Source organism: Cherax quadricarinatus, chromosome 10, assembly GCF_038502225.1.
Source record: "Cherax quadricarinatus isolate ZL_2023a chromosome 10, ASM3850222v1, whole genome shotgun sequence".
NCBI classification, from domain to species: Eukaryota; Metazoa; Arthropoda; class Malacostraca; order Decapoda; family Parastacidae; genus Cherax; species Cherax quadricarinatus.
Window position 1 is genome coordinate 4,212,002 of NC_091301.1, and position 16,839 is coordinate 4,228,840.

Genomic DNA, 16,839 nt, shown 5'->3' on the forward strand with positions numbered 1-16,839 from the left:
TGAGGTGAATCATAGAACTGATGAGGGGAAAAGGGTGAGTGGTGCACTTAGGAGTCTGTGGAGACAAAGAACTTTGTCCTTGGAGGCAAAGAGGGGAATGTATGAGAGTATAGTTTTACCAACACTCTTATATGGGTGTGAAGCATGGGTGATGAATGTTGCAGCGAGGAGAAGGCTGGAGGCAGTGGAGATGTCAAGTCTGAGGGCAATGTGTGGTGTGAATATAATGCAGAGAATTCGTAGTTTGGAAGTTAGGAGGAGGTGTGGGATTACCAAAACTGTTGTCCAGAGGGCTGAGGAAGGATTGTTGAGGTGGTTCGGACATGTAGAGAGAATGGAGCGAAACAGAGTGACTTCAAGAGTGTATCAGTCTGTAGTGGAAGGAAGGCGGGGTAGGGGTCGGCCTAGGAAAGGTTAGAGGGAGGGGGTAATGGAGGTTTTGTGTGCGAGGGGCTTGGACTTCCAGCAGGCATGCGTGAGCATGTTTGATAGGAGTGAATGGAGACAAATGATTTTTAATACTTGACGTGCTGTTGGAGTGTAAGCAAAGTAACATTTATGAAGGGGTTCAGGGAAACCGGCAGGCCAGACTTGAGTCCTGGAGATGGGAAGTACAGTGCCTGCACTCTGAAGGAGGGGTGTTAATGTTGCAGTTTAAAAACTGTAGTGTAAAGCACCCTTCTGGCAAGACGGTGATGGAGTGAATGATAGTGAAAGTTTTTCTTTTTTGGGCCACCCTGCCTTGGTGGGAATCGGCCAGTGTGATAATAATAATAATAACTGTTCCATGACCTCATTTGTATCCTGATTTGTTCGTATGCTGAGTCAATTTTCCTCATTTAAATTAATTTAAATGCAATTACAGTGGAACCCCGAGATTCGTACTTAATCTGTTCCAGGAGCTAGTACTAAAGTCGTAGCAATATTTCCCATAAGAAATAATGTAAGTCCAGTTAATCTGTTCCAGACACCCAAAAATATTAACAAAAAATAGATTTTATGGATTAATTTTTTACATACACACAACAAACATAAATAGTACTTAAATTAATAATAGAAAACTAAGTATTTAAATAAACATTGAAAATAACATTTTTACTTTATTGAAGACTGTTGATGACATCTGGAAGATAGGGAGGAAGAGTGAAGGAAGGCTTAGTGTTTGAAAGGAGATTCCCCTTCCATAAAGACTTTAGGTAACAAGTCCTTGTCTGGGATTACTTCCCTTTGTGTTTTAATGCCACTAGGACCAGCTTGAGAGTCACTAGACCCCTTTCTCACAAAATAACTGTCCACAGTCCTCTGTCTCTGGCACCTCTTTAAGATTTCCCTAAAATGGGACATGGTTCTGTCACTGAACTTGTTGCAGAAATGGCTTGTTTCAGCTTGGCCAGGGTGATACTTTCAGCAAATGTCTACACCCTATTCCACATTGCACCTCATCCACTCCCTCTTCCTCCTCCTCTGAAGCAAGTTCCTCAGCTTTGGTCTGATGCTGTTCCAGATGAAGCTCTTGCAGCTCTTCAGTGGTTAGCTCTTCCCTGTGGTCATCCACCAACTCTTCCACATCCTCTCTACTCACCTCCAACCCCATGGACTTCTCCAATGAGACAGTACCTACCACAACAGGCAGAGGGTAGCTTATTTTACAGTTGCACTTAATAAACAAGCACCAAACACAATGAATTAATTCTGAAATGTTTGGATGAGTGTGCAGGTTAGTGTTCACTCAAGCATAAACAAAGCCGGACTGGCTCACGACGCCTGCGCAGGGGACGCAGGCAGGCAGACAGGTCTGGTACGTGGTTCGAAACACAGGGCACAGTAGGAAACTTGGTACATATTGAGCCAAAAAAAAAGCAGTCTAAACTCTAAGCGTACGATACTCACAGCGTACTGAATTCGGGGTTCCACTGTAATCCGTTCCAGCAGAATTCCTGCTTTGGGAGGCAGGACAAAATAATGCTAATATCTACTCTACAGGTTATTTATCTATCACAATTCATCTAATATGACATAATAAACAATATAAATTACATAGAAACCTGATATACACTCTAGAATGAATAAAATATGTCATTACATGTCTGGCTAGTGGACGGCGGAGGAGGAGAGTGGTCGCGGGCATTCTTGCTCCAGCTATGAAAACGTCCCCAGTGCTTGCCCTTCAGATCATTAGATCATTACTTTCATAAGGAAAACATAATGTAGAAATAAACTGGTGTACATACCTTGGAGAAAAAATGCTGGCGAAGGTTGACGGTGGAAAAGATAGGGAGAGCGGCGTATGCTGTAAAGAGCTCATTTCGTTTCATCCTTTTTCTTTCGCTTAATCGCTACATTCTTAATGCTACACTTAACCTTTAACCCTTTGACTGTTTTCGACGTATAAATGCGTCTTACGAGCCAATGTTTCTGACGTATATATACTCAATAATTCTAGCGGCTTCAAATCAAGCGGGAGAAAGCTGGTAGGCCCACATGTGAGAGAATGGGTCTGTGTGGTCAGTGTGCACCACATAAAAAAAATCCTGCAGCACACATTGCGTAATGAGAAAAAAAAACTCTGATCGTTTTTTTGGAATAAAACGCCGACTTTGAGGTGTATTTTTGTATAGTATTTATCGTTGTATTCGCGTTTTCATGGTCTTAGGTGATAAAACGGAAAACATACTACAGAAATAGAGATGATTTTCATTACTTTGACGATGAAAACGACCTTGAAACTGAGCTCAAAGAAGCGGAAATGTTTGATTTTTACCAATGTTCAGGAGTAAATAAATCACACCACACGTCCAATACACGTCAACTGGGGAGTCTAATATTCTTTCACTAGTGCACTGATATTATTTATACCATTTTTACAATAATGCAGTTGTCTGCATAACAGTAAATTTTGTATTTTTTTGTATGAATAAAAAATCAAAATAGAAAGCAATAATAATATAAGAGGGGCCTAGAGATGTGACTAATGAACAGAGCATATGTTATTTTAGTGCCACGAATGTCTACCTTGTTTATTCTGGACCCTATTTTGAAATTGGCATCTTTTTTAGTTTGCGTGAAATTGGCCAAATTGCCAATTTCTGACCCCCGTATTGGGTGGTCCAAATTAGTAAATGGGAGGTTTCTTGTACTCAGCTGATAGATAAAATGGAGTTCTAAAGAAATAGCTATGAGTTTGGTCAACTGGAACAATGGAATTGGCTGAAAATAGGGCTCAAAGTCGGCGAAATCGCCGATACGCATATGTCGCCGAGACTGCTAACTTCGCGGGAGCATAATTCCATGAGTTTTCAACCAAATTTCGAACTTTTGGTGTCATTACCATCGGGAAAAGATTCTCTATCATTTCATAAGAAAAAATAATTTTTTTTTTTTCAAAAATTGAGCGACATAGAATGACAGTTTCAGAAAGGGCCCTGAAACAGTCAAAGGGTTAAACTGTCCAACAGTAGATCTATGTTCACCTGCATGGCACTCCGAATATTTTGAAAAATAATTTTTTTTTTTTTTTTTTAAATTAGAGAGGGCAATTTTCTGTGTGCTATAAGACCAAGGAAAACAAAAATTTAGGACCAGTACTTAAAAAGATAAAAGACGGGGAAGTTGGCTCTGGATGCTCACCTGATGGCAACATCCAGTCCTGCTGCTTGCATAAGTGTTTCCGATTTACCTTTTTTCTCTTTTATTTTAATTCATATAATTTATATGTTCTGATAATTACAATTTATAAGAGTTCTTGTGATTTCATAGCCAATCTCTGTTCTGACACTAATATTATGTACTGAAATAGTACTTAATAGTAACAATCACACCAACAGGTGAACATTTTCACCTGCCTGGGTCATTTACTATTGTCTAGAAATATATGTAAAGTATTTGTAGGTCTTTGCAATGTTTTAGACATGCTGGAGTATATATGAAACCCCTTGAAGAATGGTGTTATGACAAGCGAGATAACTGGTGACAGCCAGTGACATATGATGAATGTGTGTTGCTGTAGGGAACCCTCGCCTTATTTGTTTTCTCACTTTATTTGTTTTTGCTGTTGCACACAAACATGTCTGTCTGTCTATCTGTCACTCTGCTTATCTATCTAGCTCTGTTTATCTGTCTTTCTTTCTGCCTGTGTGTGCCTGGAGTATATATATGAAACTCCTTGAGAATGGTGTTATGACAAGCATCAGATAACCGGTGACAGCCAGTGACATTTGATAAATGTGCACTGCTGCAGGGAACCCTCACTTTGTTTTCGCTGTTGCACACAAACATGTGTCTGTATGTCTGTCTGTCTATCTTTCTGTCTGTCTGTCTGTTTATCTGTCTGCCTGTGTGTGTGTCCATCTGACTCAACTTGTTCCCCCATCACTAACTTGGCATCATTTTTTTCAATCACTATTGTAATGTTTTGTCACCACAACAGCCATCTTTTGCCAAGGCATGGAGACCCAAAGAAGAAAACACATTCACCATTATTCATATAATCAGTATCTTGCCAGAAATGTGATGACATTGCAATTCAGATTGCATTTCATCATCCCCAATCTTTAGAGTGCAAGCACTTCACTTCCCACCTCATATCCAGCTAACTGGTTCCCTTAATTCCTTCATGAAAGCTACCTTGCTCACTAACAGTATGTCCATTAAAATCCAGTTATTTCCATCCACTCATATCAGTCATGCTCACCCCGTAAATCTCGTAGCATCTTTTACCCCTCTCGCTCCAACCACTTCTTCGATGACCTCTCTTCCTCCTACCTTCCACCCACAGATTTATACACCCTCTTTACCATTCTATCCTTCTCCGTCTTCTCTATATGCCCAAACTACAGTAACCCCTTATCACCTCTTTGAATTTTACTCTTGGTGACACCCCATCATATTCACAAACACATTGTTCTCAAACATCGCCACTGCTTCATTGATGCAGTGTTGAAAACCCATTCTTCACATCCATATTAAAGAGTTAGCACCATTATATTCTGATACATTCTCTTTTTTACCTCCATAGATATCTATAGTTTTTCTTAATTTACCATTTATTATTTTGGCAGTTTATTTTTCCTATTAATGGCATAAATATTTTTAATAGAAAACTTTATTAAGCATGTACTGATTCAGTATTAGGAAAGATGTTTGAATATATGTACAATGCTCTCGGTTATGATAATTGTAAGTTGTTTTAACATTTAGTAAATATAAGTACACTACTGTTGAGCAAATTAACCCTTCCACTGTCGGAAGCCCTGAACATAAAAGTGCTGACAGTGTTGGCATTTTTCTGAATGTAATGACACCAAAAATATAAAATTTTGTGGAGAACAAAAAAAATTGCCCATTCAGCTATCAGAACTAACCTAACAAAGTAAAATAAACACTGTAGACAGTTCAGGCACTTCCTGTGTTCATTAATCATGTCCTCAGGCCTTTACTATATTACACTTGCTCTCTGTTTTGAATGCATTAAACAAAAATCGAAGATTTACCCCATTTTCTTGGATAATAAATTATAAAAACTTAATGAAACAGACCAGAGGTGTTGGGAGCTGTACTGTCCTGAGAAAAATCATCAAAAATGTAATATTTCTGCTGATTTGAGCCTGATTTCAAGCTATGCTGGGCCAAATACAAACCAGAATCATCTCTATATCATTTGTATGTCTTCCAGTCTATAAAATGATACCAAGAAATGGCTAATAAAAAAAAACCATCCTTGAAAACACCTCCGAGTTGCTGTTTTAAACCAAACATGAGGTCAGAGGTTTGCATTTCCCATCTTGCACTGCTTGGGGCATGTTTTTTTTTTTTTTTTTTTGCTTTCTTTTTAAACTGTGCACACACTCAAAAAGGGTCATTCTCTCATATCTATTCTAAAATTTACTGCTCATGGCTCATCTGAGGGAGCTGAGCTCAAAATATAAATTTATGTCAGTGACTCTGGTGTCAGTACAGTGACAGTGAAAGGGTTAATTTGCTTTATCTTTAATCCTCGTTTATTGTTGAGCTTCTGTAAATTGCCTGTGTAGAGAATGCAAGTATTGTAATGCATGTTTCTTTGTTAGCTTTTGGCTTTATCTGTATGTGTATGAGTATGCTCTGTAATACAGTATATAGTATGTGTGCATATGTATACTGTGCACATAGTATATAATACATTATGTGTGTAACTACCTATTTATATATTAAACAATTACCCAAAACCTGTACCTTAAAGCATATATAAAAAAACATACATACAAGCTAAACTTGCAAATGTCAGAGTAACTTTGAGGAACCAAAATTTTGTAAAGTAAATTTTCCGACATTTTTCTCTCTGGATTACTACATGACCCATACAGATGTAGTGACAAGTTTCGACTTTAATAATAATCATTGGGTCAATATATTCACATGAATTAACATTTTATGAAAATTTTAAATTTTGCTCTGAAACTAATTTAGCAACCTGATATAACCTTTATACAAATTTGCATAATATGGAATAACTTAATCTTAGCTTACCTGAGATCATTCAAAATTTAGTTACTATTATTTAATATTAGTGAAATATATTTATTTTATTATTTTTGGATTATTTTTTTATACCTGGAGGGGGTTTTGGGGGTCAGCACCCCTGAGGCCCAGTCCATGACCAGGCCTCATGTTATCAGGTTACATCAAAAATAAATATATGCCTGCTTTTTTTGAGGAAAACAGTTTTTTTGTAAATAAGTAAAGTTGGCAAATTCTTGCTAAAAAAAAAAAATGACAAATAGTACACATACATTATAGTATTATGTGTGTGTGGGTGTTCTTTGTTTTTCATGATAAGTGATTGATATCTAATAGGTTTCCTTAATTTATATCTATTTGTAAATGATATATATTACATTTGATTGAAAACATTCATATAGTGCAATGTAAATTTAAATATTGAATACTATAGTACTAAAAAATCATTAATTTTAAAACATTAAATTAGTGTTTACATCACAGTATTTTGCTGAAGATTTAGATTTAAAAATAAGCACACAGATCATTTTAAATTCTAATGTATTGTAACTTTTCTTAAGGCAAGTGTTTCCTTGAAGAGACTTAACAAGTTCCTAAATGCTGATGAACTGGACCCCAACAGTGTATCAAGGGACAGCAGTGAGAGTAAGTAGATTTTACAATTGAAGACTTCACTTTTTCTTTAAAGGATGTCTGTAATACTGCAGTTTCCATTATAATCTGTATTTTTTTTTTTTTTTGTAACACGTCGGCCGTTTCCCACCAAGGCAGGGTGACCAAAAAAGAAAGAAAAAACTTTCAGCATCATTCAACATTCAACACTTTCACCATCACTCATATATAATCACTGTCTTCGCAGAGGCACTCAAATACGACAATTTAGACATCCCTCTAAATTTCCAATATTGTACTTCCCATTTCCAGGACTCAAGTCCAGCTAACTGGTTTCCCTGAATTCCTTCACAAAATATTACTCTGCTCACACTGCAACAGCTCATCAGGTCCAAAAACCTTTCGTCTCCATTCACTCCTATCTAACACGCTCACGCACACTTGATGGAAGTCCAAGCCCCTTGCTCACAAAACTTCCTTTACCCCATCCCTCCAACCTTTTTGGAAATGACCCCTACCCCACCTTCCTTCCTCAATAGATTTATATGCTCTCCATGTCATTCTAGTTTGTTCCATTCTCTCTAAATGACCAAACCACCTCAACAGCCCCTCTTGAGCCCCTTGACTAATACTTTTAGCAACTCCACACCTCCTCCTCATTTCCACACTGCGAATTCTATGCATAATATTTACACTACACATTACCCTTAGACACGACATCTCCACTGCCTCCAGCCACCTCCTTGCTGCAGCATTTGCAACCCATACTTCACACCCATATAAGAGTGTTGCTGCAACTATACTCTCGTACATTCCCTTCCTTGCTTCCGTAGATAATGTTCTTTGTCTCCACAGATACCTCGATGCACCACTCATCTTTTTTTCCTTAATCATTTCTATTGTTTACCTCATCTTTCATAAACCCATCCATTGACAAGTCAACTCCCAAATACAGTGGAACCTCGGTATGTGACTTCAATTAATTCCAGAAGACTGTTCGAGTGCTGCTCTGTTTGAGTATTGAACAAGTTCTTCCCAACCAATTTTCTGTTTTGTTGGCTGTTATCATTAATCTTCATAGGTCCCATGGTGACTTTTTTTTTTTAACAAGTTAGCCATCTCCAACCGAGGTAGGGTGACCCAAAAAGAAAGAAAATCCCCAAAAAGAAAATACATGTACTTTCATCATCATTCAACACTTTTACCTCACTCACACATACTCACTGTTTTTGCAGAGGTGCTCAGATCACAACAGTTTAGAAGCATTTAGTACATATAAAGATACACAACATATCCCTCCAAACTGCTAATATCCCAAAACCCCTCCTTTAGAGTTCAGGCATTGTACTTCCCATTTCCAGGACTCAAGTCCGGCTATATAAAAATAACCGGTTTCACTGAATCCCTTCACTAAATATTACCCTGCTCACACTCCAACAGATCGTCAGGTCCCAAATACCATTCATCTCCATTCACTCTTATCAAACACGCTCATGCACGCCTGCTAGAAGTCCAAGCCCCTCGCCCACAAAACCTCCCTTACCCCTTCCTTCTAACCTTTTCGAGGACGACTCATACCCCGCCTTCCTTCCCCTACAGATTTAAATGCTCTCCATGTCATTCTACTTTGATCCATTCTTTCTAAATGACCAAACCACCTCAACAACCCCTCTTGAGCCCTCTGACTGATACTTTTATTAACTCCACACATTCTCCTAATTTCCACACTCCAAATTTTCTGCATAATATTTACACCACACATTGCCCTTAGACAGGACATCTCCACTGCCTCCAACCACCTCCTCACTGCTGCATTCACAACCCAAGCTTCACACCCATATAAGAGTGTTGGTACTACTATACTTTCATACATTCCCTTCTTTGCCTCCATAGATAACGTTTTTTGTCTTCACATGTACCTCAATGCACCACTCGCCTTTTTTCCCTCAATTCTATAATTAACCTCATTCTTCATAAATCCATCCGCCGACACGCCAACTCCCAATTATCTGAAAACATTCACTTCTTCCATACTCCTCCTCCCCAATTTGATATCAAATTTTTCTTTATCTAAATCATTTGATACCCTCATCACCATACTCTTGTCTATGTTCACTTTCAACTTCCTACCTTTACACACACTCCCAAACTCATCCACTAACCTTTGCAATTTTTCCTTAGAAACTCCCATAAGCACAGTATCATCAGCGAAAAGTAACTGTGTCAATTCCCATTTTGTATTTGATTCCTCATAATTTAATCCCACCCCTCTCCCGAACACCCTAGCATTTACTTCTTTTACAACCCCATCTATAAATATATTAAACAACCATGGTGACATTACACATCCCTGTCTAAGACCTACTTTTACCAGGAAGTAGTCTCCCTCTCTTCTACACACCCTAACCTGAGCCTCACTATCCTCATAAAAACTCTTTACAGCATTTTAATAACCCTTTCAGGGTCCGTCCCGTAGATCTACGGCTTTATGGTGAGTGTCCAAACTGTAGATCTACGCCATGAGCTCAGCTCACTCTGATAAACTGTGAGTGGTACATTTGGGCCTAGATATGAGAGAATACATCTATGTGGTATGTGTGCACCACATAAAACAGATCCTGCAGCACACTGTGTATAATGAGAGAAAAAAACTGAAATCATGATTTTTCGATTAAAACAGCAACTTTGCAGTGTTTTTTCGTATGTTTTTTATAGTTGTATCTGCGATTTCTTGGTCTCATTTGATAGAATGGAAGACATATTACAGAAATAGAGATTATTTTGATTGGTTTTAGCACTGGAAATGGCTTGAAACTGAGCTCAAAGTAGCGGAAATGTTAAATTTTTGCCGATATTCAAGAGTAAACAAACGACCTCACACGTCTAATACACGTCAGCTGGTGGGTCTAATATACATTCACAAATATGGTGATGATATTTATACAATTATTACAGTATTGCATAACAGTAAATCTTCTATTTTTTGGTGTGAATAAAAATTCATTATGTGAATAAAAAATCAAAATGGAATTTATTTGTAAAGCCTCAAAACATAACTAATGAACAGAGGAAATGTTAGTTTAGTGCCAGGAATGCCTACATTGTTTATTCTGGACCCTATTTTGAAATTGGAATATTTTGAACTTTGTGTTAAATTGGCCAAATTAACAATTTCCGATCACTTTATTTTGTAGTTGAAACAGTTGACTTGGCGATTTCTTGTGCTCAATCGATAGAATAGAAGTAATACTAGTGAAATAGCTAAGAATTTGGTTGATTGGAATAATGTAATTGGCCTAAAATGGGAGTCAAAGTCGGGAAAATCGCCGATTCGTAAATATCGCTGACACATCAAAATTCGCGAGAGCATAATTTCGTCAATTTTCCACCAAATTTCGTACTTTTTGTTTTATTACCTTCACAAAAAGATTCTCTACGATTTCATAAGAAAAAATAACAATTTTTTTTTTTTGAAAATTCTTGGACACTGGTGCGTGACTCCAGATTTGGGCCTTGGACCCTGAAAGGGTTAATAACTTACCACCTATTTCATATACTTGCAACATCTGCCACATTGCTCCCCTATCCACTATCATATGACTTTTCTTAATCCATAAATGCAATAAAAACTTCCCTACCTTTATCTAAATACTGTTCACATATATGCTTCAATGTTAAACACTTGATCTACACATCCCCTACCCACTCTGGAACCTCCTTGCTCATTCGCAATCCTACATTCTGTCTTACCTCTAATTCTTTTAATTATAACCCTACTGTACACTTTTCCTGGTATTCTCAGTAAACTTATTCCTCCATAATTTTTATAATCTCTTCTCTCCCCTTTTCCTTTATATAAAGGGACTGTACATGCTCTCTGCCAATCCCTAGGTACCTTCCCCTCTTTCGTACATTTATTAAACAAAAATACCAACCACTCTACCACTATGTAACCCCCCCCCCCTGGCTTTTAACATTTCTGTCATGATCCCGTCAGTTCCAGCTGCTTTACCCCCTTTCATTCTACGTAATGCCTCACGCACCTCCCCCACACTCACATCCTGTTCTTCTTCTTCACTCCTAAAAGATGTTATACCTACCTGGCCAGTGCATGAAATTACCGCTTCCCTTTCTTCATCGACATTTAAAAGTTGAGATTAAGACACATGTGCAACATCTGGGTATCTTTATTGTAGACGTTTCGCCATCCAGTGGCTTTATCAATACAAATTCTAGGACATAACTTGAAGACAGTAGAACTATGTACAGAAGATGAGGTAATCAGTCCCTCAACCTAGGAGTAGGTGCGAAGAGCACCATAGTCGTGGAGATTCTGAAGCAGAAGAAAGGATCCTGGCGCTTATATAGTAACGTCAAGTGTAGCAGACGAGGGCATATTCACTGGTAGGCGGGATTCCCCAGTGGAAGTAGGTCCTTCCCAAAGAGATGGGTTAGATGTAGTAGTAGTTGTCGTAGTCGTGAAGGTTATGAAACGTCTACAATAAAGATACCCAGATGTTGCACATGTGTCTTAATCTCATCTTGTCGGTATTATATACCATTCGTACACAACATTTAAAAGTTCCTCAAAATATTATCGCCATCTACCCAAAACCTCCATCTCCCCATCTACTAACTCCCCTACTCTGTTTTTAACTGACAAATCCATTCATTCTCTAGGCTTTCTTAACTTGTTTAACTCACTCCATACTTGCACTCCATACTTGCACTCATACTTGCACCAGCCCACCTTTCTGCCAATAGTTGCTTATATCTCACCTGAACTTCTTCATCCCTTAGTTTATACAGTTAGAAAACATCTCCCTGATACTCCCCATCAGCTAACTACATGTAAACCACCTGGTGGTTCACACTTACATTCACTCACCCATTGACTATAAAAACAGAAATACGAATCTTAATCTTTAAATAATGAATCCTAACTAGTCATAAACTTGCCTATGATACTCCAATATAGACACTATGTATTGTGCCAAAACAAAAGCATTCACATTGCTAAACTCACAAACTATAATGTAGTCACTTAGCCTTAATACCATAATCTGTAATACAGTGGACCCCCGCATAACGATCACCTCCCAATGCGACCAATTATGTAAGTGTATTTATGTAAGTGCGTTTGTACGTGTATGTTTGGGGGTCTGAAATGGACTAATCTACTTCACAATATTCTTTATGGGAACAAATTCGGTCAGTACTGGCACCTGAACATACTTCTGGAGAGAAAAAATATCGTTAACCGGGGGTCCACTGTAATTTAAAGTTTAGAATTAATCTTAGTCTGCCCAAAATGCCTAGCCATGCTAGGTGTCCTAGTGGCCGCCCTCTGTACTTAGTATTTTAAAACATGTAAACCACACAATATCCAAAATCTGTAAACCCCGCATTGTAATCCATGTAGAGAATAAACTTGATTGATTGATACACTTTCACCTCCCTCTTGCAAGGCAGACCTATCCTATTGAAGCAAAGTGACCTAAAAAAACAAAACAAAAGTTTCTATTTTAAAATTTAGTAATTTATACAGAAGGGGTTACTAGCCCCTTCCTAGGATATAATTACTGTTTTTAATTGTCATTGTATATTTATTTACTTTCAGGTAATCCTGTTATAATTAAGGATGGCACATTTGCATGGGGCCATGGTGAAGAGGAGGGAAAGCCAGTTTTGAAAAACATCAACTTAAGTGTGGCTGATGGTTCCTTGGTTGCTGTTGTAGGGAGTGTTGGTGCAGGCAAGTCCTCCCTCATCTCAGCAATCTTAGGAGAAATGGAGAAGCAGTCTGGAAGAGTTAATATAAAGGTACTGCTTGTGAAATGTTTGTGATATTGTTTTTTTTTTTATATATTTTGGAGAGTATTTATTTTTTTTTTTAACAAATCAGCCGTCTCCCACCGAGGCAGGGTGACCCAAAAAGAAAGAAAATCCACAAAAAGAAAATACTGTCATCATCATTCAACACTTTCACCTCATTCACACATAATCATTGTTTTTGCAGAGGTGCTCAGAACACAACAGTTTAGAAGCATAAACATGTAAAGATACGCAACATATCCCTCCAAACTGGTAATATCCCGAACCCTTAATTTAGAGTGCAGGCATTGTACTTCCCATTTCCAGGACTCAAGTCCGGCTATATAAAAATAACCGGTTTCCCTGAATCCCTTCACTAAATATTACCTTGCTCACACTCCAGCAGATCGTCAGGTCCCAAATACCATTCATCTCCATTCACTCCTATCGAACACGTTCATGCACACCTGCTGGAAGTCCAAGCCCCTCGCCCACAAAACTTCCCTTACCCCTTCCAACCTTTTCGAGGACGCCCCCTACCCCACCTTCCTTCCCCTACAGATTTATACGCTCTCCATGTCATTCTACTTTGATCCATTGTCTCTAAATGACCAAACCACCTCAACAACCCCTCTTGAGCCCTCTGACTAATACTTTTATTAACTCCACACCTTCTCCTAATTTCAACATTCCGAGTTTTCTGCATAATATTTACACCACATATTGCCCTTAGACAGGACATCTCCACTGCCTCCAACCACCTCCTCGCTGCTGCATTCACAACCCAAGCTTCACACCCATATAAGAGTGTTGGTACTACAATACTTTCATACATTCCCTTCTTTGCCTCCATACATAACGTTTTTTTGTCTCCACATATACCTCAGGTAGTAGGTTGGTAGACAGCAACCACCCAGGGAAGTACTACCGTCCTGCCAGATGACTGTGAAACAAAAACCTGTAACTGTTTTGCATGATGGTAGGATTGCTGGTTTTCTTTTTCTGTCTCATAAACACGCTAGATAACAGGGATATCTTGCTACTCCTACTTACACTTTGGTCACACTTCACAGACACGCACATGCATATATATATATACATACATCTAGGTTTTTCTCCTTTTTCTAAATAGCTCTTGTTCTTTTTTATTTCTTCTATTGTCCATGGGGAAGTGGAAAAGAATCTTTCCTCCGTAAGCCATGCGTGTCGTATGAGGCGACTAAAATGCCGGGAGCAATGGGCTAGTAACCCCTTCTCCTGTATACAATTACTAAAAAAGAGAAGAAGAAAAACTTTATAAAACTGGGTTGCTTAAATGTGCGTGGATGTAGTGCGGATGACAAGAAACAGATGATTGCTGATGTTATGAATGAAAAGAAGTTGGATGTCCTGGCCCTAAGCGAAACAAAGCTGAAGGGGGTAGGAGAGTTTCAGTGGGGGGAAATAAATGGGATTAAATCTGGAGTATCTGAGAGAGTTAGAGCAAAGGAAGGGGTAGCAGTAATGTTAAATGATCAGTTATGGAAGGAGAAAAGAGAATATGAATGTGTAAATTCAAGAATTATGTGGATTAAAGTAAAGGTTGGATGCGAGAAGTGGGTCATAATAAGCGTGTATGCACCTGGAGAAGAGAGGAATGCAGAGGAGAGAGAGAGATTTTGGGAGATGTTAAGTGAATGTATAGGATCCTTTGAACCAAGTGAGAGAGTAATTGTGGTAGGGGACTTGAATGCTAAAGTAGGAGAAACTTTTAGAGAGGGTGTGGTAGGTAAGTTTGGGGTGCCAGGTGTAAATGATAATGGGAGCCCTTTGATTGAACTTTGTATAGAAAGGGGTTTAGTTATAGGTAATACATATTTTAAGAAAAAGAGGATAAATAAGTATACACGATATGATGTAGGGCGAAATGACAGTAGTTTGTTGGATTATGTATTGGTAGATAAAAGACTGTTGAGTAGACTTCAGGATGTACATGTTTATAGAGGGGCCACAGATATATCAGATCACTTTCTAGTTGTAGCTACACTGAGAGTAAAAGGTAGATGGGATACAAGGAGAATAGAAGCATCAGGGAAGAGAGAGGTGAAGGTTTATAAACTAAAAGAGGAGGCAGTTAGGGTAAGATATAAACAGCTATTGGAGGATAGATGGGCTAATGAGAGCATAGGCAATGGGGTCGAAGAGGTATGGGGTAGGTTTAAAAATGTAGTGTTAGAGTGTTCAGCAGAAGTTTGTGGTTACAGGAAAGTGGGTGCAGGAGGGAAGAGGAGCGATTGGTGGAATGATGATGTAAAGAGAGTAGTAAGGGAGAAAAAGTTAGCATATGAGAAGTTTTTACAAAGTAGAAGTGATGCAAGGAGGGAAGAGTATATGGAGAAAAAGAGAGAGGTTAAGAGAGTGGTGAAGCAATGTAAAAAGAGAGCAAATGAGAGAGTGGGTGAGATGTTATCAACAAATTTTGTTGAAAATAAGAAAAAGTTTTGGAGTGAGATTAACAAGTTAAGAAAGCCTAGAGAACAAATTGATTTGTCAGTTAAAAATAGGAGAGGAGAGTTATTAAATGGAGAGTTAGAGGTATTGGGAAGATGGAAGGAATATTTTGAGGAATTGTTAAATGTTGATGAAGATAGGGAAGCTGTGATTTCGTGTATAGGGCAAGGAGGAATAACATCTTGTAGGAGTGAGGAAGAGCCAGTTGTGAGTGTGGGGGAAGTTCGTGAGGCAGTAGGTAAAATGAAAGGGGGTAAGGCAGCCGGGATTGATGGGATAAAGATAGAAATGTTAAAAGCAGGTGGGGATATAGTTTTGGAGTGGTTGGTGCAATTATTTAATAAATGTATGGAAGAGGGTAAGGTACCTAGGGATTGGCAGAGAGCATGCATAGTTCCTTTGTATAAAGGCAAAGGGGATAAAAGAGAGTGCAAAAATTATAGGGGGATAAGTCTGTTGAGTGTACCTGGTAAAGTGTATGGTAGAGTTATAATTGAAAGAATTAAGAGTAAGACGGAGAATAGGATAGCAGATGAACAAGGAGGCTTTAGGAAAGGTAGGGGGTGTGTGGACCAGGTGTTTACAGTGAAACATATAAGTGAACAGTATTTAGATAAGGCTAAAGAGGTCTTTGTGGCATTTATGGATTTGGAAAAGGCGTATGACAGGGTGGATAGGGGGGCAATGTGGCAGATGTTGCAAGTGTATGGTGTAGGAGGTAGGTTACTGAAAGCAGTGAAGAGTTTTTACGAGGATAGTGAGGCTCAAGTTAGAGTATGTAGGAAAGAGGGAAATTTTTTCCCAGTAAAAGTAGGCCTTAGACAAGGATGTGTGATGTCACCGTGGTTGTTTAATATATTTATAGATGGGGTTGTAAGAGAAGTAAATGCGAGGGTCTTGGCAAGAGGCGTGGAGTTAAAAGATAAAGAATCACACACAAAGTGGGAGTTGTCACAGCTGCTCTTTGCTGATGACACTGTGCTCTTGGGAGATTCTGAAGAGAAGTTGCAGAGATTGGTGGATGAATTTGGTAGGGTGTGCAAAAGAAGAAAATTAAAGGTGAATACAGGAAAGAGTAAGGTTATGAGGATAACAAAAAGATTAGGTGATGAAAGATTGAATATCAGATTGGAGGGAGAGAGTATGGAGGAGGTGAACGTATTCAGATATTTGGGAGTGGACGTGTCAGCGGATGGGTCTATGAAAGATGAGGTGAATCATAGAATTGATGAGGGAAAAAGAGTGAGTGGTGCACTTAGGAGTCTGTGGAGACAAAGAACTTTGTCCTTGGAGGCAAAGAGGGGAATGTATGAGAGTATAGTTTTACCAACGCTCTTATATGGGTGTGAAGCGTGGGTGATGAATGTTGCAGCGAGGAGAAGGCTGGAGGCAGTGGAGATGTCATGTCTGAGGGCAATGTGTGGTGTG

The 16,839-nt window shown here is 38.7% G+C and overlaps 1 protein-coding gene across 7 annotated transcripts in view; it reads left to right on the forward strand.

Moving 5' to 3' along the window:
- The window catches only part of LOC128687865 (multidrug resistance-associated protein 1), a 314,708-nt gene that overhangs the window by 157,175 nt on the left and 140,694 nt on the right, over positions 1-16,839 (forward strand). For all 7 annotated transcript variants that reach the window (XM_070083525.1, XM_070083523.1, XM_070083524.1 and 4 more), the window contains 2 exons: positions 7,056-7,140; positions 12,728-12,930. In XM_070083525.1, coding sequence (XP_069939626.1) covers positions 7,056-7,140; positions 12,728-12,930 — 288 coding nt within the window. The remainder of the gene's footprint in view (positions 1-7,055; positions 7,141-12,727; positions 12,931-16,839) is intronic.